The sequence below is a fragment of the Siphateles boraxobius genome, unplaced genomic scaffold (assembly GCF_051911475.1).
Source record: "Siphateles boraxobius isolate OS27281-9 unplaced genomic scaffold, OSU_SipBor_1 65, whole genome shotgun sequence".
In the NCBI taxonomy this organism is placed as follows: Eukaryota; Metazoa; Chordata; class Actinopteri; order Cypriniformes; family Leuciscidae; genus Siphateles; species Siphateles boraxobius.
Window position 1 is genome coordinate 18643789 of NW_027509192.1, and position 23867 is coordinate 18667655.

Sequence of the window (23867 nt, forward strand, 5' to 3'; positions counted from 1 at the left end):
TTGTATCTATATCTTGTATCTATATCTCCCAGTAAAGGTATTATGGGATAAACTGGGATGCTGAGCACAAGGATGTCTAACAGCTCATGACCTCTGATCAGAATGACTGAACAAGTGGACAAAGCCAGAATGCATGAAAATAATCATCATGGAGGCTGGACAATGTTGTTATTTTTAATATGCATGCGCTGCAGTTTGTAGGCTATATTGCGATACGTGTTCTCACCTTATATTGAATCATTTGGATTTTGGTATTGCAAGACATAGAATAATTATCCTACAATTTACAATCCATGTGGAAAAATTAAAAGTTGTATTATTCATTAAACACGTTGGGTTAGGCTATACCAATGTGTGTTGGCTGATGTTTCCAAATTGCAAATAATAATAATAATAATAATAATAATACAAATCTTAACAATTACAATAGGGTCTCACCGCTTTTCGCTTGAACCCCTAGTAATAATAATACAAATCCTAACAATTAAAATAGGGTTTTTTAAACCCTTAAATATGAATCTAGTCGTGTTGAATTTTCTTGGTAAACTTGCTAATTAATATACCAAAACCTTAACCCAAGTAGAATAAATTGTTAAATTTGCCAGCAATAAAGCCTATTGGGCGGACCTCACGACACTTGTATAAATATTCATGAGCAACTCCTTGCCATAGTAGGATTCGTAATTTCTCGAACCGGTAGCGTCAAAGACAAACGCAGAGTGGACTTCAAAACACAAATAATGTCTTATACAACCTTACAGGGTAGGTACAAATACTCAATATTATAACCTCCCAGATCAATTCTATAAATGAGACATTTACCGCCTATAAAAGCTGCTCTATACGACCTGGATAGTACATATAACAAAAACAGCTGATGAGTTAAATTTAGACTAAGGACAAGAAACACTGATAGCGTGTTAGCTTTAGCATTAGCTATGGCGCAAGTGCACAAGACTCAATTTCACTAAATAAAATGACTTTTGGTGTTTTGCATTGAATGTTTTTCATGTTTACAACCTAATTATAATTGTCCTGGAATGTGTAGGTAAAATGAAGCAGGTTAGTGTTTTTATTAGCTGGGTTGATGTTAGCCGTTAGCATCGAGTCAATAACATGCCGTACAATAGAAGCATTGAGAGTCAACGTTATGTGCATTGAACCATCTGTATCAAACTACAAAATCAAAAGGACATTTAAGCCTGATTTGAAAAAAAAAAAAATAATAGTTTGTGCAATCTTGTGTTTTAAAATTAGTACAGTGATCTATCTTTCCATTGTTGATAAATGATGTCTATGAAGATAGTCAGTCTGGTTTATTGTATTTTTCTGTTTTATTAATTCTTGTTAATTTTGGTCACATTTGGAGTGGATGTTCACATTAGATATTGTTTATGTGCTCTACAGGTTGCTCAGTGCTGAAAAATATCTAGATTAAATCAGTGCATAACCATGGATGAGGAGGACAGCCAGGATGAGCTGATCAACAGGAACGTCTCCCATGGGAAAGGAAAAAGACCTGTTATGTCCATCATCTCTGATAAAGGTTAGTGGTCTTGTCAGCAAATGGAACAACACAGAGAAGCCTAATGTGTTGTGGGCCTTAAATAATGTAGCCCCTATTTAACCCTGTAAAGTCTGACTTGTGAAAAAATTGTCAACCCGTTTTTTGAACCTTTACCTTTTGTATCATACTTGATATATATGGATAAATCAAGTAAAGTTGCTTCAGTTCAGTTACAGAAAGTGGTGTTCTTGAAATATTGCTAACAATATAAAGAAAATCTGTAAAGATTTCACAAGAAAGAAGACGCACGCGTGCCATGACTTCCAGTGAGACAGTTTTGTTATTATACTAGAAGACCTTTTACTTGCTAAAAATATATGAATTATCAATCAGATGACAGAAAGCATGTATTAGATTCATTGTGTACATCAGGTTTTTCAGCAAAGTCGTCATCTTGATAATGTGGAGGCCTAAGAAATATGTGAAATTTGATATTGTAGGCTTTATTGCATTTTATAAAAAATTGTTCAGTTTCTTTTTTCATTTTACCCGACTACTCTTCCTGCATGTCATTCCAATTCAGAGGACAACTCAGAAGATGAGGGGGAATCAGAGGAAAGAGAAACGGGCAGTGAGGAAGATGATGATGATGATGATGATGACGAAGAGGAGGATGTCCTTGATGGAGAGGAGGAGGAGGAAGATGAGGGTGAAAGTGAAAGTAAGATTTAACTTCAACATGCTTGTATTGACTTTTTTTATGCTTGTCAATTTAACAAGTTAATTATATTGAACGAATTGAAATGTAAAAAACAGAATATTTACTTCTAAAGCCACTTGTAATATTTATTTAATGATTTTATCACCTGCCAGAATAATGTCTTTGATGTAATTACCTCTATGTTACCATAAAACTAAAATTTAAACCAAAAACCAATGCAGTGTTTATTACAAAATTATGCCCATCAGGGTTGGAAATTAAAGGGGGCTGTGCAGGGGCAATTTTGTTCATTTCAAAATCACAGTTGAGCTAGATTACGATTAATTGCAATGTAAAATGAATGAAAAGTATCGATTGTGGCATTACATTTACAGTAGATTTGCTCATGTTGCATCATATTTCATATGTAGTGTTGAACATTATAACCAAGCACACACGTTTCTGTTCAACTTATGAATGTAATATCCAATCAGATTCGGATTTGTTCAGTGTGCGCTTACTGACTGAATTCTGAATCTGAATTCACACAAATTCTCTCATCATAAACAACAAAGTGCAGAAAAGATGAAATAAGAGATTAATTTTACAGTGTAGACCGCTTCAGTTATTGTACTGACAGTTTTTTTGAAAGTGCATAACTTGACTCACTTCGGTATTCTTTTCTTCCATTCTTTGTATAATTTAGTCCCAATTTGAATAACTGTTTTGTTTTTCATGCTATTGAAATAACCAATGTGAAGTCTTTAAAAAGCAATGAACACTTGTATAAATGGTTCTTAGCTTCTTTTGTCTGTAGCCAAAATATGATGTGCTTTTCCCCCACAAAAACTTTCTGTTAATCAACATTAATAATCATTATTCTAATGTCAAGAGAAATAATCATTCACATACAGGTACTTACATTAAACAGGATTATAGGTCCCACTGAAGTGTCTTGGAACATACAGCTTTGTTTGATGTGTTGATGTAATTTCCACTGAAACAGGAAGCTGAGGTGGGACATATTGAATGGCTCCTCCCCCTTTTCAAACAGCCAATAGCGTTTAGTTTACCTCACAGACTGCGAGTCGTACTTGACAGCATCATGAAATGAATCCGAGCGCTGATGATACGTTTGATTCAGTAGTAGAGGTGTGAATAAATTCTAGACATTTCTTTCTTAACCAACGTACGTGGAAAACGTAATAAAACTCGAGCGTTTGAGCAACCGAACACACATCTCCAACCCATATTGCTCTGTGACAATGGTCGCTTTGAGCAGTTGGTGTTTATAGCGTAGGGGGTGGAGCTTTAGATTCTAGAGAGCATTCGATTGGACAGAAGATGTGATGAGAAGCTGAAGGCTGCAGTGATGTCATAAAAATCTGTGATCCATTTTAGCGGAAGTCAGAGAGTGTAAGTTTTGAATGCTTATATCTCCTAAATGTGAATTTTGTCATTGTTTAGGACACACCACCTTTAATCATAACCTTAAGGCTAATATATTCATACTAAAAGCTAAAAAGAAATTAATTTTGATTTCAGGGGGCCTTTAAACGTTCTGTGTAAATAAACACAAATGCATTATCAGATGCAGCTTCTGTTCCACCTTTGCAATATAAAGATGTTGAAAAACATTTGCTTGGTTACAGTCTATAGCATTGTGATTTGATTGTAACTGGTTAAATTTAAATATTTCATATAAAAAAACACCACCACAGATACATTTAATAAGGGAATTATAAAACTTGCCCTTACAAAGGTAAAAAAAATACCCCTTAATTGACCCTTATGCACATCAATATTCTCCCCTTGGCAATGACAACTTGTGATAGCAATTAGCAAACGACAACAATCAATCAATTCCAGATGTACAAAATCGGGTCCTACCCTATATTTATTTTCTCATTCAAGAAGCAGTTTCATTTGGATAAACATTACAATACAGAAGAAAAGATGATTGCATCTTCTGTTTCTTATTGACACAATTTTATTATGAATGTAAGCTAAAATAAAACTAATCTAACCAAAAGCATATCTATCCATGAAATATTATATCGGTCTTATAAAAGTGCTTTCCATCAGATAATGTGGACCTTAAATCGTTGGGAGTGATGTGTTTGCTTTTTGCCTTCAAATTTGCATATCATAAGACCGGCCACGCAATCTTCAAACAAACACGGGAGGAAAAGCACTCACGCTTTGCACTGTCTCCTCAGATGAGGACTCTGGTAATGTCCTGGAAGGAGCGGCAGGGAATGTTCCTGTGTATGCAGCTGACCTGAGCTCAGACGAGGACTCGGAGAAATGCCCCATCTGCCTGAACTCCTTCCACGAGCAGCCTGTGGCCACACCGGAGTCTTGTGGACACTACTTCTGCCTGGACTGCATTCTGGAATGGTCTAAGGTAAGATTGACAAGCTTAAACCCTTTACGTTACTCGTACATTACGATCTTGTCCATATTTGGACCGTAAATCGTAGAGACCCCAAAATTGTCAGGATGGTCCCAATCGTACACCGCTACTCGGGACGCACAGGCACACGCACACATCCGACACTATTTGGCACGTTAAGGTAAAGTAACCTTTATTTATATAGTGCTTTTTACAATACAGATTGTTTCAAAGCAGCTTTACAGAGATAACAGGAAAATAATTTTGTAATAATATTGTTAAATATAAAATTAAATGTCCCCAACTAAGCAAGTCAAAAGCCAATGGCGACAAAGGCGAAGAAAGGCGAAAAAGGCGACAGTGGCAAGGAACCAAAACTCCATCAGTGACAGAATGGATAAAAAAACCTTGGGAGAAACCAGGCTCAGTCGGGGGCCAGTCCTCCTCTGGCCAACGAACGAACAGGGTATGATTATGATTTAGGCAGCATTACAGATCCGAAGTCCGATTGGATCAGAACTTCCACAATATTTATCCAGTTCATCTGGTTGGGGGTCGGAGTCATCACGCCGGTATGGAGACGAGTTTTTTTAGGTGTCCATGAGGCCTTCACAGGGTTGATGAAGCTGGCACTTGAGGGATGTGTTGTCGTTGTGTCCAGACGCAGGTCCTTCATCAGATCCGGATACGGCCTGGATCCGGCGGACTGCGGTAATCCTCAGGATAAACAGAGAGACTAATATTAGCGTAGACGTCATCCTTCTTATGATGTAACAAGTACATCAGGAAGATGTCAGTTTGCATTTTGCAACCCTAAGGGCTAGAAACGTATCCTATAATATGACTCGGATACCAATTATAGCAATTATATATATATATATATATATATATATATATATCGGATACAGGCAATCAAATTTCAGTGGCTAATAGCATCAAATCTGAATGGCCTACCATTACAAAATGTACTGCGGATAATCCAAGGGTCGGGCGGGCCAAGTAATAAAAAATAGCATTCCAGTTAATTTATAATTTACCCACAACACAGTGTGGATGAGAGAGAAATCATTAATGTGTTGATTTAAAAAAAGACATGTTACTCATTTCACGATAAAACGCAACAAACCTGCTTCACTGTTTTACTTGTATCTCTTCAGGGAAAACCAATCAAGGAAAACATATGCCTAGACCACCTCCGGATGGTCATTGTATATAACAAAAGAAAAAACCTACATGAGATATTGCTTAATATATTATCATGAATCATGATAAGAGGGTTTTTGCAACATGATGGAAAATTAACGTGTTTAAAACTTAATTTTTCAGGTACTTATTTGCAGACTCTCATTAAGCTATGCAGTTGTTAAAGCAGCAATGGAGTTAAAGCAGATCTGAGAGAAATTTCAAAAAGGAGAATTAAAAACATATTTTTGGGCTAAATACATTTAATTTCTTGTGTGTGTGTTCGGGAAACTGCAGTGACGAAAACCGTGACGTTCAGCAATGGACATTTATTGTTGTGAATAATAAAATTAATAATAAAACAAACACTGATGTGTTAAACTGCATGCATAATATTATGAGGCAACAGATATAGAAATAAATTATAAAAATGAAAAGGGCCTTAAGATAAATCCTTAAGATAAATGTTTTGAGCTGCAAATGATATCTTCACATTCATTTGAATTTGTCCTGTGACGTATGTCAAGCGATTCATCTAAATTTAAATGTTGAATATATATCCACACATTTTATGATCAAACCTTAACTTTCATTGAAGATTCAAGATGAACTTTGCTATAAAAACAACATCGTAAGAATCCATTTAAATTGAATCACTAATCATCCACATTAACCATTAGTGCTTGGACATTGGAGTGCTTGGACATTGACATAACACTTATCATAGTTGCATAACTGAAATTTTTTTTTTTCATTTTATGAATTAATTAATTTGGATTTGTTTGTATTTTTTTAATAAATATATATATATATATATATATATATATATATATATATATATATATATATATATAAAACCTTTTTTGAATAATTTTATTGTTTGTTTTTGTCATTTTTATTAGTGTTTCTTTTAATACTTGTATAATTTTTATTTCAGTTTTAATACAATTAATTAATTGTATTAGTTAATTTGAGTACATCATTAAATTAAATTACCTTAGAAACTAGCTGAAATAAAATAAGTTGTTTTTAAAGAAGTTTTTTTCTTTAGTTTAGTTAAAGTTTATTTTGTTTCAGGTAACAACAATTTTTTAATTGTTTTAGTTAACTATAATAATCCTAGTTCATAAACAATAATGCCACTTTTTTTTTTCTTTCAGAATGCCAACTCCTGTCCTGTGGACCGAATAGTCTTTGAGAACATTTTCCTGAGAAAGTGCCATGGCGGGAAAGTAAAAAAAACAGTGAGTCACATACCAGATCTGTCCATCAGGATTGTTATTACCACGACATTGTGTTATACAGTAAATTCCAATTTTATGAGAGGATTCTGTGATTCCATTCCATGTTTTCCACATTGAAGAAATATATTGTGAATAATAAACCCAAATAACTACATCTAAATTCAAAATGTTGAAAAATATAGATTTCTATCTATCACTTATTTATACATGATATCACAAAATGGTTTCACAAATGTAAAAGGTGAGTGATTATTAGACCAAAGTGTTTCAAATCGCTTATAATGTAAAACTTGTGTATTATGAGTTTTCCCCATTTCTAAATATAACTTTTCTCTGTCATTAATGTTTTCGGGCATCGTAATTACGATTTCTCTGACTTTACTTGAAGGGCACAATGAAAATACCATAATATCAGCCTCAGTTAAGCTGATGGGAGAGTATGATGCTGCGTCCCAATTCGCATACTATCCGTCCTAAATAGTATTCGAAATTAGAATTAGTGCGTCCCAAATCGTAGTATGTTGAAATGAGTGTTCCAAAGATACCCGGATGGTCTACTTTTTCCGGTCAGAATCCGAAGTGCAGATCGATGCGCACTCTAACGGCTGATATTGCCCACAACCCATCGCGCGTTGGACGAGGATTCGATTAGAACTACAAACAAGAGTGAAAAGTGTTAGAAAACTACAGACATGGAGGACGCACGAGTCCGTTGGTTATGTAGAAAGGTTTAGATAAAGGGGTTTGAGTGGGTAATTATCAGTATCTAACATGACGAAAAATTATTTATTCAATGTTGTCTACATTATATTGCATCTGCAGCAGCATTGTGAACTTTTGTAAAGATACGTTTAGCCATTAACTTTTAAATGCATCATTACATTCAAATTGCAAACACATGAGGATAGGCACCGCATTAATGTCCCACGGCTGCAGACCAAGGTGCCACAACATTTCTCTCCGAAACGGTAGGAAATTAAATTAGATTGAATGGAGGATTTTAACTGTGACAAGATGATTGACAGGGCAGTTTATGGTGACTGGACGCACGCGACAGAGCTGTCCGTTAAAGATGACGAAGTAGTATGTCCCGAAGCTTGCCTACTCTTTTGCTACACACTCAAAAGTATGTACTTTTTCTTCACAAACAGAGTACATACTTTTAGGTCGTAGTATAAGTAGGCGAATTGGGACGCAGCTTTAGTTTGTATGTGCTTAGATTGCAGTTAAGAAGCCTGTAAAAGCTGGGGAGGAACAGGTGGAGCTGGACTTGGATCAGACCAGCTGTGAGGTCTGCGGGGGTCGAGACCGTGAAGATCGCCTCCTGCTGTGTGATGGCTGTGATGCTGGGTAAGAAAAGAATTAACAAACCAGGGTTGTGGACTTGAGTCGTATGACTTGGACGTAAGTCCCTAATTTGATGACTTGCGACTCCATGGTAATGGTAATTACCAACTTTTGAACGGTACTGTACAGTAATTTAAATATTAAAATAAAAGATGAATATAAAATAAATGTATACATTCTCTATAGTAATACATACTGAGACACTAATTTGGGCAAAGAGCACCAATGACTTGTGCACTTTTGGTGTTTTGCCTTGGTTATTTTTCATGTTCATAATCAACTTTATAGCCTTCCTGAAACGGTAATGTAAATGAAGCAGATTGAGTGTTTGTATTTGACTTGATGATAAAAACACTCAATAACATTGGCTTAGGTCAGGGATGTCCAAACTCAGTCCTGGAGGGCCACTGTCCTGCAGAGTTTAGCTCCAACCCCAATTAAACACACCTGGACCACTAGCTAATCAAGGTCTTATAGGCTAGAAACTTCCAGGCAGGTGTGTTGAGTCTGGCTAGAGCTAAACCCTCCAGGACTGAGTTTGGACACCCCTGGCTTAGGTCCAGTACAGCGGTGGCCAAATCTGTCCCTCAAGATCCACTTTCCTGCAGAGTTTAGCTCCAGCCCTAATCACACACACCTGAACGAGCTAGTTAAGGTTTTCAGGAACACTAGCTGTAAGCAGATGAGGCTTTTGCTTTTTGTAAATGAGACGTATAAGAGTTTTTAATCTATTAATTCAAAAGATTGTTTCTGATTTACAAAAGGATCAGTTTGCCCCAGTAATCTCTATAAAATTATTAAATAATCTCCTTATCTATTGATCACAAATGACATTATTTGTATCAATAATGATAATGGTGATGATAATAATAATAATAATAATAACGGTAGTATTAATATTTAATATGCTCAAGAATGACCAATACTGGTGTTTTCCATATTTGAATACATTTAGGTGTTTGACTAGGTGAACTTGTGTTTAGTACTTTAGTACGGTTATGTTTATTAGCCCTGCCTATTTACAGGGATGTCCAATGCGTTTTATTGGTTAATTTCCATTTGACTACCTACTTATTCTATGTTATACTCCCTTTTTTATGGAAGATACCACATGGAATGTCTCACGCCGCCTTTGGACGCTGTACCTGTAGAGGAATGGTTCTGCCCAGAGTGCATCGCCAGCAACCGCACATCAGGTCATCTTTCATTTCTCAAAACCACTTGTTACATTAAAGGTGCTGTATGTAAGTTTTTGACTTTACTAAAGCATAGAAATGCCATAATATGTTTGCAGATATTTAGGAAACTTGCTGAGTTCACACTTGTTTCTCTGAAAAACACTTAGCCAGTTATTTTACTTTGAAATGTGCGTTCTGTGTCACAATGTCTGTTTTTGTTTTTGTCTGTGTAATATCGCACGTTGCCAATTTACCCAATAGTATTTCGACACCCCGGGTTGCTATTCGGCGGAAAACACCGCATATTGCAGTCATGGAGGCCAGCCAAACAAACTAGGTTGGAGATCGCAGATTCTACCCGACCTAAAAAGCCTCTATCCATCTAAAAATCTCTCTGAACGGGAGTATATTAAAACACGGATAAATCAACTCATCAAATTGCGCTCGCTCCTGTTGCTTGTCCTCAATCTGGAAACCCGGCGTGAGCGTCGAGTCTTAGGAGGAGGGGCGGGGGAAACAACCCTCTCCAATATTTGAATTTTGACTGCAGTACCCATTTAATAATAATAATAATAATAATAATAATAATAATAAACTTTATTTTATAGAGCGCCTTTAAAAGCAGCTTCTCAAAGCGCTGTACATAAAATCACAATCCAACGGAAAAGACAACAAATAAAAGTTAATAAAAACAAAAGCAGCAACATTAATAATAAAAAATAGACAGACATGACACGAAGAGACATCAGCAGTCAAATGCATGTTTAAAAAAATTTGTCTTGAGAAGAGCTTTAAAAATGCCAAGAGACTGTGCTTCCCTTAGTTCAGGAGGGAGAGAGTTCCAAAGTCTAGGAGCGTAAACAGAAAAAGCTCTATCACCCATAGATTTTAGATGTGTTTGTGGAACAGTTAATAAATTGCACTGTGAGGAACGCAGTCTGCGATTTGGAGAATAAGTGATTAATAAGCCAGATAAGTATTGCGGAGCTAAGCCGTGTAAAACCTTGTATGTCAGCATCATTATCTTAAAATCAACACGGAACCTGACCGGGAGCCAGTGTAAGGACTTCAAAACTGGAGTAATATGGTCAAATTTGCTGGTTCCTGTCAGGATCCGGGCGGCAGAGTTCTGAACATATTGCAATTTGTTAATTGTGGTTTTAGAAACTCCAGCTAAAACAGCATTACAATAATCCAGCCGTGAGAACACAAATGAATTAATCAACTTTTCAAGTGGAGATAGATAAATATTGAAGAGTAGAGGGCCCAGAACTGATCCCTGAGGAACACCAGTGAGCACTGAGCAAGTGTCAGACCTAAAGCCACACATAGAAATGAAATGGGAATGGTCAGTAAAATAGGATTTAAACCAGTTTAAAGCTGTCCCGGACACACCAAAGACACGTTCAAGACGGGTAAGTAGTAGACCATAATCCACAGTATCAAAAGCAGCTCGAAGATCAAGAAGAATGCGAAGTGAGGTAGCTCCAGAATCAGAGGCCATGAACAAGTCATTGGTAACTTTGACCAACGCCGTTTCAGTGCTGTGTAATTTACATTTACATTTAGTCATTTAGCAGACGCTTTTATCCAAAGCGACTTACATCTGAGGACTAAAGCAAGCGAGTCATCGTGAAGAGGGAAGAACGACGCAAGAAGTGCTCAAAATACAAAGATCAGGCATTGCTCAGAGTAGCAAAAGCCAGACAAGGGAAGATTTAAAAGGGAAGGAAAAAATTTACGAAAACCTGACTGAAAGGGTTCAAAAAGGTTATTGGTTGTAAGATGATTACAGAGTTGAGAGGCAACAACACGCTCAAGTATTTTTGCCAAACATGGAAGATGAGAGATGGGACGAAAATTGTTAAAATCATCCACAGAAACATTATCTTTCTTTGGTACAGGCGTAACAGCAGCAGTCTTTAGTACTGCTGGAATGACCCCAGTTTCCAACGATTAATTTATAATGCCAAGGATAATAGGGTACCACACAGGGAAGCATGATTTAAATAAATTCTTTGGAATTGGATCCAGCAAGCTAGTGGTTGATTTCATACTAGAGACCTCCCTTTAAAACCCTCAGAATCAACAGTGAGAAATTAGTAAAAGAAACACCAGTGAACCCAGATGAACAAAGGAGTGAAGTTGCACAGTCAGGATTAACAGAAATTTCTTTCCGAACACTGACAATCTTCGAATTAAAAAACTGCAGAAAAGAATCACAGAGCTGCTGGGAAACAGGCAAAGTGGTAACAGGATTAACTTGAAGCCATCTGTTTATGGTTTGGAACAAGTGTCTGGGATTATTTTGATTATTTACAATAATCTGCGAGAAGTAAGAGGATCTTTCAGTCTCCATAAGAGCACGATAACCCCCCAGAAGATCCTTCCACTCTTGATAGTAGACACTCTGACCAGTAAGGCGCCATTTGCGCTCCATTTTCCGACAAGCATCCTTTCTAGAGCGCAGATTGTCATTATACCAGGGAGGTGAGCGGGCGAATGTGACCTTACATGACCTTAGAGGAGCAAAAGTGTCAAGATTAGCAGCAAGAGTGGAATTTAGTTGCACAACTTTCTCCTCCAGTGATAAGGGATGAAGATCGCTTAGGATGGAAACCACAGAATTGGAGAAAGCTGTCTGGTCGATAGACTTCCACTTCTGGAAGGTCATTGTTCAAATGGTAGGCTCATTTGAATGATACAGTTCGAGGTTAAAAAAGACAGCTGAGTGATCAGACAGTCCAATGTCAATAGATGAAAACGCAGACACAAATGAGCCGTTGGCGATCACAAGATCCAGCGTATGACCCTTATTGTGGGTTGGGTCAGTTACAAACTGTGTGAAACTAAAACAGTCAATTAACGACAAATATTCCTTAGCCGCTACTGAGTCACTCCGGTCAACATGAATGTTGAAGTCTCCCACGATTAGAATTCTGTCAAACTTCACAGTCAGCATCGACAAGAAGTCCACAAACTCTGACAAAAAAGCTGCATATGTCTTAGCCTTAGGTGGATTGTAGACTGTAGCGATGATGGTGGACACAGGTGCGGAAATTCTCAAAACCAGACATTCAAAAGAAGAAAACTGGGGAACAGTCACAGAGCTTGTGTGCAACTTCAGGTACCAGAATAATACCTCCACAATAATACCACAATAATACCTCCACCTCTGCCAGATAGCCTCGGGTGATCTAATACTCCAAAGCCCGCTGGAGTGATCTGGTTAAACAGGAGCCCATCATTTTCTTTGTGCCAGGTTTCAGTTAAGAACAACAAGTCCAGCTTTTTATCTATAAGTCAATCCGATAAAAGTAGCGCTTTGTTGTTCACAGACTGCACATTAAATAGAGCGGCGTAAGCCTGGCTCTGAGACGAAGAGGACAGAGGTTTAATCTCCATGCGGGGAACCGATATTAAATTACTGTGAACAACACCAGTATGGAGCAGTTTGTTGGTCTTACGTTGACAGCTAGGGATATAGATGTTAGGAGAGGATGAGACGGCAAGGCTGCGCCTCAAACCCCGATGGATATATCGCTTTGGACGTAACAGTCCAGCATCTTGACAGAGATTGTAGTAGTCTTTAGCTAGGCAATAACAGTTCTGTTTTAAATTCATAAGCATGCGTGTAGTGTACCTTAGTGCCATGGTCAGTGAGCGCACACTCGCGAGGCCAGAGTGAATGAAACTCACTGCGAGCTCAGCGTTGTACAATCTACACACACAGCCGAGCAGAGGCGATGATCCGGAGTTACACGCTGCAGGTTATTCCAGGAAGATCTCCGTAGCGCAAAATGCAAGTGCAAAGTCATACAATCCACACACACAGCCGAGCAGAGGCGATGATCTGGAGTTACACGCTGCAGGTTATTCCAGGAAGATCTCCGTAGCGCAAAATACGAGCACAAAGTCATACAATCCACACAGACAGCTGAACCGAAGCGTTCCAGAGACACGCTGCAGATTATTCCAGATGGAGCACAGAGCTTAAAACTACGATCCAAAGTATATAAGATGGCACCGCCACACCGCAATCATTACAGCACAAAAAAAACCAACTAAAAACTTAAAAATAAATATAGTTTAAAATAACAAAACAAAACAAATCAAACAGTAACAGGAGCGGCAGCAAAACGCCAGTGTAACCATATATTTAAAACCTCCAGCTGTCAGTTTTTTATACTGCACCTTTAACATTACATGTAAGATGTGTTACATATTTGTAGTAATAACCATAATTTTCATCTAATTGTTTTAGGTTCTGAACAAATTAGTGAGGAGGAGAGCAGCTCTCTTCCCACCACCAGCCGTTCCCGGGCTAGACCGACCCGAGCGATCGCACGGACCCAGCAGAGCGAGCGAGTTCGGGCCAACGTCAACAGACATCGGATCACACAGGCACGCACAGCAGCGCAGGTTTGCATGATGCTTTTGCTTTGCTCTCTAATCACAAGTGTGTAACCATGGCTGGTGTGTCACTGGGATGATGAAGCAGGTCTAACTGGTTTGTTTAATGCTTAAACAACTGGATACTTTGGTTGTTTATGTTGTTTTGTTCAAATACAAGTGAATGGGATACTTAAATGCTGGAACAAGCATGAACAAAAAAAAAATCACTTACTTTTGCTCATATCGTTGGGTTTAGTGATTGAACAAACTCTATTAAACTTCGGGAATGTTTTGTGCAGTGCTGTTCTATTGTTGTTGTGAGCTAAGTGAGTGCTTGATTTGTGTGATATTGTTTTTTAGCTAACTCCCAGATATATGATGCAGTCCACATGGTTGGATGAGACCATCAATGCTGTAGTGGCTGGACTCAGCACAGCCGTGTATGTGCGAGACTTGACCCCTCACTCCAGAACCCGCCGGAGGAGAAAGACAGGTGAGACAAATAGACCCACCGTTTGTACCTGGTATTAAGATTAGTTAAGGTAAATGTGTCAAATCTGAAAATACTCCAACAATCTGAATTAAAAAAAGATATTCTGTGTATATGTGTGTGTGTGTATATATATATATTATGGCTGTAGCTATTGATTATTTTAGTAATTCCATCGAGAAATCAGATAATTTGTGGTGATAAAAAAGTGAACAGCCTTTAAAATTACTTAAAATACATATATAGGTAACCAATAAGGTTCATTATTTAACATTAGTTAACATATACTAAGAATGAAAAATACTTCTACAGGATTTATTAATCTTAGTTAATATTAATTTCAACATTTACTAATACATTAATAAAATCAAAGGTTGTATTTGTTAACATTAATGTACTGTGTTAACAAACAATGAACAGCTGGATTTTTATTAACTAACACTAACACAGATTATAGAATACAGTTACAAATGTATTGCTCATTGTTAGTTCATATTGGTTAAAACGTATTATATAATTAACTAATGAACCTATTGTAATAATAATAATATGTTTATTTTCTATAGCGCCTTTCAAGAACCCAAGGTCGCTTCACAAAATACAAACAGTTGACAGACAAAGACTCAAGCAATCTGCTTGTTATAATAATTAAACAAACAGAAAATAAAATGATTAAAATAATTAATTATTGTAAAGTGTTACCCAAATATATAACAGCAAGCAATAATTAATTATTGGTTCAAATAAAGTATAAAAGCACTGATATGGGTTTTATTGAACAACGCTGTTAAAATACACCATGTAAAATAAATTATATAGGCCTAAAATAATATAAACAATATATTATTATATATTACATTACAAAAAATGCCTGCAGAGGGTGCCAACGGCCTGGTTACACAACAGCATGATCAAATCCTTGTTTAATGTTGGCCAAACATTTAATTCAAATGTCAACTTAATCTTTAATATTTGGTCACTTCTGTATAATAGAAATGCAACAGCCGCCGTAATTTTTTTAACAAGAACATGTGTACATCAAAACATGCAAACTCAGTGCAAGAGTTTTATTTTGAAATCGCGATGAACAACAATTCGCTTTTAGAAACTAATTCTCCTGTGTTAACGTAGATTTCCAAATTAATAAAATAAAATTTCACAAATATTCACAAGACACGCTCCACGCATATCAATAACAGTGCAACTATGAAACACAAACCGTGTCCGACGTTTTGCGTTTTCAAATGCACGTTATTGGAAACCTAAACAAACAGCACATGCAGAGACTGAGTTTGCGTGGAGCAGCGTTTACTGTTTCGCCTAACCACTTGTCATTGGTTAACCTGAAATGGATCATAATACCATGCCTAATCAGACGTTTTAGTTTTCATTAACCTGGATGTTTAGTTTGGTATGATTCTGTCTGATCTAAATGGGTTTCTCTTACCAGTTAGAAGAAGGAAAACCAAAATCAAATCCTCAGCAATCTCTGGCGGCAAAACAACAAAAAGCATGGGAGTGAAAAGACGGAAACGCAGAGGGAGGAAGTCAAAATTTAGAAGAAAACTGGTAAGTTCTTGGCAGATTTAGAACCACAGTTTTTACAGTTTTTGTTCTTTATTTTTGGGTTGTTGAAAGTTTGCTGTTTTGGGTTTTTGAAAGCTCAAATATAAATGTTTGGCTGATTAAAAGTATTGCTTTACCTCTTTTATGCAAGAACGTGTGAAAGTTTGCAATTATATGTATGGCAAAAAAGTGATAAAACCAAAAATGTTTTGCCGCTTCAGGTCAAAAAGAAGGAAACTAATTCCAGAGGTCGTATTGCACAGAGTTTAGGGATTAAAAAGCCCAAGGCTGGTTCCATCATTCCCTCAGTTTATCGGCCTTCAGAGTACAGTTTAGGAAGTATGCGGGCAGAAATCGGCGCAGCCTCCCTCTCTGTGTACGGAGATCCCTTTGACCTAGACCCCTTTGATAGGTGAAGTTCTATTGGTTTTATATTTGTCAACTATTTTTAAGTAGTGAGTGCTTGAGTGTCTAAGTTAATCTTCCAATTTATCTTGTTAGGGAGGATGAAAATCAAATTCCAACACCATCCTCTGTTCTGGAAGCTAAACGCCGTGGCCTCTCCCGTTCTGCCTTGCGGTCCCATCAGCCTGTGGCCAGACCCATAACTGCCGGCCTCTCCAGGTAACTACTAGAGGGGGGGAATCACTCTTTATGGTCACGATGGAGGAAACAGATGATTTCTACTTCCAAGGTGATGAAAATCACAATGAAAATATGTTTGAGGATTAAATGGGTGTTTAAATCCCGGTTGTGTGGTGGTTTCCAGGCAAGGTGTGAGTGTCCCACAGGAGGAAGATGCTGCCCCTGTATCAGACCTGCTGGGGAGTATCCTCAGTGGTCAGAGCATGCTCCTCATGGACAGTTCTGATGTGGTCATCAACAGAGATGGTTCCCTCAAAGCAACCAAACCTGGTAAGTCATGCTTTGGAGACATTGGGTGCTTTCACACTGGCAGTTTAGATCGAAATGGGATACTGTTTGCGTGTAAAAATTGGTAATGTGAAAGCTGTCATGCGTGCCCGGGAGCGCACCAGGGTACCGAAGCCGAGACAACCTGTAGGAGGTGGTCTGAGTTCAGATGCACTGGAACTGTGGCGCGATTCGCTTGAAATGCGTCAAAAAACAGCTTGAGAACAAAGTCACATAATGTTATATCTACTTCAAAAGCCAATAATTGTCCAAAAACCCATTAGTCAGCTAGAAAAATAAACTTAGAGAGGAGAATTTTGATAAATATATGAACTCTATCATTGTATTTTTACTTAATCTGTTCTTCAATAGTTAAGGTTTGAAAGAATTCTGGTGACAGCAACCAATTGAATGTTTATACTTTAAAAAAAAAAAAAAAACAGAGTAGAAACATAATTGTCATTCAAAATGTTATATTATAATGTTATTATTATAAAAACTTGTAATTTAAATGTAAATAGCCTACACATCAGTTAATTTTAACCTATAATATTATAATAATGTACCAACTGGGTTCCTGTATAGTTTACAGCATTATATTAGCCTTTGGGATAACTTGGGTATATTTACATCTATCTGAATGTTGATTAATGTACACTGTCCCTTTAAAAAAAAAAATCCTTGAGGAAATTAGCCATGTACTCTACCTGATAGGCCCCAATTAATCTATTGATTTGAAAGTTAATCGCAAGCTTGTGAATCGAATTGGGAAATTTGTTAATGTCCAGCCCTAATATATTTATATATATATTTATATATGTATATATATTTTATATATATATACACACACACACAGACACACATCTCATCTTTTTGCAGCCACAAACATAAGCCAGACATTTGTGCAAATTTTTTTTTTTTTTAACACTTCATAAATGCACCCATATGGATGGTTCAGCAATAATTGACTTGATGTTGCATGACTGTCATCCTTTCAAAAGTCAAATGTTTGTTCGTTCCTTTCAGTGTCCCTGTCCTTGCCAATGAACACTCCCCCTGGAGAATCAGGTTCAGGGGAACCAGGAAACACAGAAACAAGTCTCATCCACCCCTCTGAACAGGCTGCTCCTTCCTCCAGCCCATTGAGGAGGCCTCCACCAGCACACAATTCTCATGAGTCCTGTTCCACACCACAGAATCCCACTTCTCCACCCATACACTCTCTGCATCTTCATCACTATCACCCATCTCCCTTGGGTCATCCCAATCTGCATCCATGTGTTCCTCACAGGCCGATCAGCTTAAATCCACCAAGACCTGGAAATGGTCACTTGAGCACTAATGGGATTAGAGGTCAACCCCTCTCAAGGGTGTCAAATAGCTCTTCTGACTCTCCCCATCAAGACCAGGAGGGAACTGCCCGACAACCGCCTGTCAGAAAGCCCCCTCCAAAGCCTGTATGGGTGGATGTTTCTGTATTGCCAAGGATACCAAAAATTAAAAGGGACAGTACCTCCAGTGCAAATAGTAGCAGTGACAGCAGTAGCAGTACTTTACCTGGGTCTTCAGTGACCAGCTTAGCAGGCAATACAGGTAGGGAACGTACCGTTGACCAGCAAGGAATGGGTACAAGTCAGCAAAACAGGACAGTGGATACTCAGAGGCAAAGATCAGACAGAACTGGTGCTTCTTCTTCATTTTCTAGCTCTTTCACCTCCAGTACATCATCTTTCAGTGCCTCTTCAAACTCGTGCCCGTCCTCTTCTTCTGTCAGTTTCCGTATAAACTCTAGCAGAAACCCATGGCAAGCTCGGCGACTTTCTGCATCAGGAGGGACTCTGCCTGGGAATGAGGAGGAATCAACAAAGAAGAGTAATAAAAGTAAACAGATGCTGTTGTCATTAAAAACAAAGGCCAAAGAGGAGAAGAGCAAAGAGGAAAAGTGTGAGGTCTATGACCCCTTTAACCCTACGGGGTCTGATTCATCTGATAATGAACCAGAAGGTGAGGGTCTTGATGTATGCACCCAAAATACTGAGTCTCGGGTGCCAGTTGGAGTCAATGAGGATGCCTGTCATCAAATCAAATCTGAGTCTGTGAATGCGGATTCCAATATGGAGAGAGAAATGTGTGCAGAAGTTAAAATGGAGCCAGATCCTTGCAGAGACAAAACGGAGCCAGATCCTTGCAGAGACAAACCGTGCAAACAATCACCACATCATTCAGACGCGATCCACAGTTGGGTTACCTCAGGATCTTCGGATAATTCTACTATATGCGAAGCTAGCATAGATCCTGGAAGTCGTGAAACTCCAGAAAGTCCATTTCGGAAAGCTAAGGAGCACTCCAGATCAAGCTTGTCATGCAGTGACAAAAACGTTAAGTTGGAGGTGAAGTCTGAGCCTGAACCTCAACCCGTCAGGCCCCAATCAAAGTCTCTTGAAGAGTCTCTAGCAATCCAAGCATCCAAAGGAAATGAAGTGTGTAAAGAGCTACCTTCAGTCAGTGGTACCTTTAATGCTACTAACATAAAAATGGAAAGACCTCACCAGTCACAGTGCATGGATAGGAAGCATTCACCATCAAACTCGCAAAGCCTTTCATCTAAAGACTGCCATAAAAAGAAACACTCAAGGTCAAAAGAAAAGAGGTCACGCTCAAGGTCAAGGGATCGGCGGCGATCCCGTTCGAAATCAAAAGAGAAGCAGCGCTCAAGATCGAAAGAGAGGAGATATGCACGGTCAAGAGACAGGTTTTCCTCGAGTTCCAGCAGTAGAGAGAGGAAGACAAGTGGGAGAAGAGTGAGTCGTGAGAGGAATGAAAACCGAGGGAGAGAAAGACGAAAGAAGAGATCAAAAGAAAGAAGGCGCTCTCGATCTCGTTCGTTTTCTAGATCTAGATCCAGAGAAAGGAGGAAAACATCAAAGGATCAGGGTGAGAATAGGTTAAAGAGACAGAAGTCAAAATCAAGATCAACATCTAGAGAGCGGAAAAGGCAAGAGGTTCGATCAGAGACCTCTCGACGCACAGAAAGGAGCTCCCATAAGTCTGCAGAGTTACATGAGCCCGCTGTTGGTTCAGTCAGGTCTACAACAAAGGTGAAGACAGAGAGGGATGCAAGAGCACATAAACATGAGACTACTTCAGTTAAACCATCAATTAAACTAGAGACTCAGGTGGTTGACATCCCAACTCGTGTTCTTGGGTCATCAAGACATGGTGACCAGACTAGAAGAGTTAAAGAAAGCAAGGAAGAGGTTTCGCTTGAGCTGTTTAAGTGCGAAAAAATTAAACAAGAGGAACCTTGGCCCATTAGTGCTGTCAAGGAGTTGAAAGATTTAAAAAAGGAGGAGGAACTGTGTGGAGAATTAGATGGTGTTAAAGAGATGAAAAATGAAGAGATGTCTTTTAACATCTTCGGCAAGGAATCAGCAAATCTTAATGAAAAGAATTTGAAAAGTGCGGATTTAGAAAAGAGCCATGCTGGCTTTCAGGATGAAATGAAAGTTCAAGAAATGGTTGAGCCAAAAAAGATTAAAATCGAGCAAATATGGCCTGATGAAGATGATTCACCAGTCTGCAGTGACAACCCTCTTGTCATCAGTTTGGGTACACCTGACATAGACGCTGAGAACTGTAAAAAGGAAATGAAATCGCAAGAAATGGTTGAGCCACAAAAAAAGATAATCGAGCAAATATGTCTTGATGAAGATGATTCACCAAGCTGCAGTGACAACCCTCTTGTCATCAGTTTGGATACACCTGGCATAGACCTGACCAACTGTAAAAAGGAGCCCATTGAGTCCTATCAGTCGCCGCTTTTAGAGGAGGACATGGAGGTGTCACCTCTCCAACCACCAGACCCTCCAATAAAACAAGAACCTGTTATGTCATCCGATGAAGATATTAGCATTGATTACTTGATTGATAACTTGGACTTCATTAAGAAAGAAATGAGTGGGAGCTCTGTGTCCGACTCAACAGAAGCTGTCGACCCCAAGTCTGCCGTTCCAGAGGCTCCAGCAGGGAATGAGCAAATTACTGAAACCGTTACAGCCGGTGCGAAGTCTAAGCCACAGGGAAAGCGAGTTACTTGGAATTTGCAGGAACCAGCAGAACCCCAGTCTGAGAAATTAAGCAGTGAGTAAAAATGTTTGATGCACTACTTTACAGATTTAGTCACATCAGGATTGGTCTGAAGCATTCAGGCTACATAAAACTAAAATATTTTGAAAATTAGTAAAATTGTTTTGAATGTTTTCCCTTGGCTTATTTAGAACTTGCACTCTTCAAACTAAAACTCAAGCAAGAAGGGTCGCGAAGGTCTGCTACATCCCAACAAACCTCCAGTCAGGTACAAACTCATCTTATACTTTATTTATTCCAGTGTTTTAAAGGGATAGATTCCACCCAAAATTAAAATGGTCATAATTTACTCAGCCTTGTTGTCACACACTTATGACTTTAGTCTTTGGAAGACAAAACAGACATTTTTAAAATATTCCTTTGTGTTCCACATACTATCATATTTGTTTGGAGTGATGAAATGTTTTACTTATCCTACAGAAAACAATTGTAGATGTAGTCTGAATACTATAAAAAACAGATGTGTTTTGAAGGTCTCATGGCCTACATGACTGAGAAAAGTCAAATGGGAAAGAAATGGGATTTTAGCTAAAGTTGTTTGCGGTTGGCATCTGCACTGTTGAAGGTCGTGTGAACCAAAAGAACAGCTTCAATGTTCTCTTGAAAAAATGAGGCAAAAACACTGAATAATTATTTTGTGGGACAATCAAAATATGTTTTTGACTGGTTGGCAGTCAGCCACCCACCCTTATAAAGAGAAGATAGTCCAGTAATGAAGTAACTGTGGCGAAAGTGTTGGGGAGATTCCAGGAAGAGAAAAGGGAGGAGAGCACCAGCAAATTAGATCATTGGTTAGAGATATAAAAGTGTGATTTGTGAGTGAGAAGGTCAGATGTCCTGCTGGTGTCTCTACTTAGCGCAATACAAAGTCTTATTTTGACTTCTGGAGCTCTACATTTTGAGCATTACATTTTGAGCATTACTTTTGCAATATTGAGAAGACTTTCTCCATGACAGGAGCAACTCTAGTAAACAGAATTTTATTGAAGAAACTTTTTAAGTAATAAGAGCTCTTAGAACAAGTTTTTGTGTATACCAGTGCATGTCATATTTGTTGCACCTCATATGTAGTTGCTCTAAGAAACCAGAGGGTGTCATCTTGTCACAGTTCACTTGCAACTTGAAAACAATGATGATGATGTAATTCCTATTGTACCCATGTGACAGAAACTGAAAGCAGCATTATAAGGCTTCACTTCAGAAGAAATGAAAGCCTTGCACTTGGAAATTGTGCATTCCTTCAAGGAGTGTCCCTGAATACAAGTTTATCAAGAATTATGATGGTCATTTTGTGGATTTACAGCTGTTGACATTAAATCTTTCTGTCAAGTTTTGCATTTCTCAGCTACATAATTCTAATTAAAATATGTATTAAAAAATTATTTAATCAAGCACAAACTTGAACAATATTACTTCACATTACCTTAAGCGAAGGGAAAGCCCAGAAGGTCACAGGAAGTCGAGACCTTATAAATCTTTGAAACAGTTAATAGGTAGTTTTATTATCATGGGCAGTTTTGAGCTGGAGTAATGTTATGGGTTCTTCAGTACTACAATAATCCCATGAATCTATTTAATCCCATGAATCTATTTCATTTTAAAGGATAAAGCTTCATCTAAGGCTGATTCAAAACTCACAGCAACAGTCTCCGGCCTTCTTCCCCAAGAGGAATCCAGCAAACCAAAATCCCACAAAGAAGGGGATCCCGATTCGAAAGAGAAGGTCAATAAAGAGTCACTGCACACTTTAATCCCATCGATGACTCATTTAATTCGATTGCCTTACCTCATGAATTTTTAAACATTGTTTCTCTTTCTGTAGTACATGAAGAAACTTCATATGCAAGAGCGAGCAATAGAGGAGGTCAAGCTTGCAATAAAGCCCTTCTATCAGAAGAGAGACATCACAAAGGAAGAGTACAAGGAGATTTTGCGTAAAGCCGTTCAGAAGGTAACTGCGTGACGTCAGATGTTTTCTTTCGCTGTTTTTCATATTCACTTCCTTTTACCACCCAAGTAAATCCAACCACATTTGTATATGCAGATATATTGTTTCCCTTCTCTTCAATAGGCAATTTCTTGAAAGAATTGTTATTACGTGAAAATTATCCCATTCATGTCTTCTTTTTCCTCATTAACAAGGTGTGTCATAGCAAGAGCGGTGAGATCAACCCGGTTAAAGTAGTTAACTTGGTCAAAGCCTACGTGGATAAATATAAACATGCAAGAAAACACAGAAAAGAGGAAACTGGGGAACACCAACAGGCAGACGTCCCGCAAGACTTCCAAACTTCAGTGTGAAGTCAATGGCAAAACGGCTACGTCCTTCTCAGACAGTATCATTAGCAATCATAATGTAGATTTTTTAAATCTGTGCATTTCTACAATGAAGTAGGAAACTCTTAAGGGCTCAATGTCTTGTTATCAGTAATCAAATGAACCTTTTTGAATGTTTGTTTGTTTTCTTTTCAATGTAAAGATCATTTGAAAGTATCTGGGTGTGTCTGAATACAAGATATGTTAAAAATCTTTACGTTGACATTGTTTGAAACGAGTCTTCAAGAGGGTGTTGTGTTTTTGTGCTATTTTAAGCTTATCCAACAGGAAGTTTAAGTCATTAGTCACTACTCAAGTTTAAGTCACTCTTGCATCATCAGACTAAAATATAAATCATATATATATATATATATATATATATATATATATATATATATATATACATACACACACACACACAATACTTGGTGAACATCAAAGCTCCATCATAAACAATAGGAGAGCACTTTTTTTTATGTCACATATAAG

General features: G+C 38.0%; 1 protein-coding gene across 2 annotated transcripts; it reads left to right on the forward strand.

Moving 5' to 3' along the window:
- The first annotated feature begins 668 nt into the window (after positions 1–668).
- phrf1 (PHD and ring finger domains 1) lies at positions 669–23593 on the forward strand. Of its 2 annotated transcripts, none has more exons than XM_077211294.1 (18): positions 669–762; positions 1408–1546; positions 2091–2228; positions 4427–4614; positions 6945–7028; positions 8248–8378; positions 9480–9571; positions 13818–13975; positions 14309–14441; positions 15889–16007; positions 16226–16416; positions 16506–16628; positions 16774–16919; positions 17943–21056; positions 21194–21270; positions 22666–22785; positions 22885–23013; positions 23205–23593. In XM_077211294.1, exons 2-18 carry the CDS (start codon positions 1453–1455, stop codon positions 23361–23363), a joined length of 5196 nt encoding a protein of 1731 aa, XP_077067409.1. In that variant the 5' UTR covers positions 669–762; positions 1408–1452; the 3' UTR covers positions 23364–23593. The 2 variants fall into 2 exon arrangements, with proteins under 2 accessions (XP_077067409.1, XP_077067410.1); XM_077211295.1 differs by having other exon boundaries at positions 13818–13957.
- The last annotated feature ends 274 nt before the right edge of the window (positions 23594–23867 follow it).

Coding starts and splice junctions, on each gene's coding strand:
- phrf1 (XM_077211294.1), top strand. CDS start 1,453: ATGGATGAGGAGGACAGCCAGGATGAGCTGATCAACAGGAACGTCTCC. Junction 16,920..17,942: donor CCTCAAAGCAACCAAACCTG/GTAAGTCATGCT, acceptor CGTTCCTTTCAG/TGTCCCTGTCCTTGCCAATG. Junction 21,271..22,665: donor CCCAACAAACCTCCAGTCAG/GTACAAACTCAT, acceptor TTCATTTTAAAG/GATAAAGCTTCATCTAAGGC.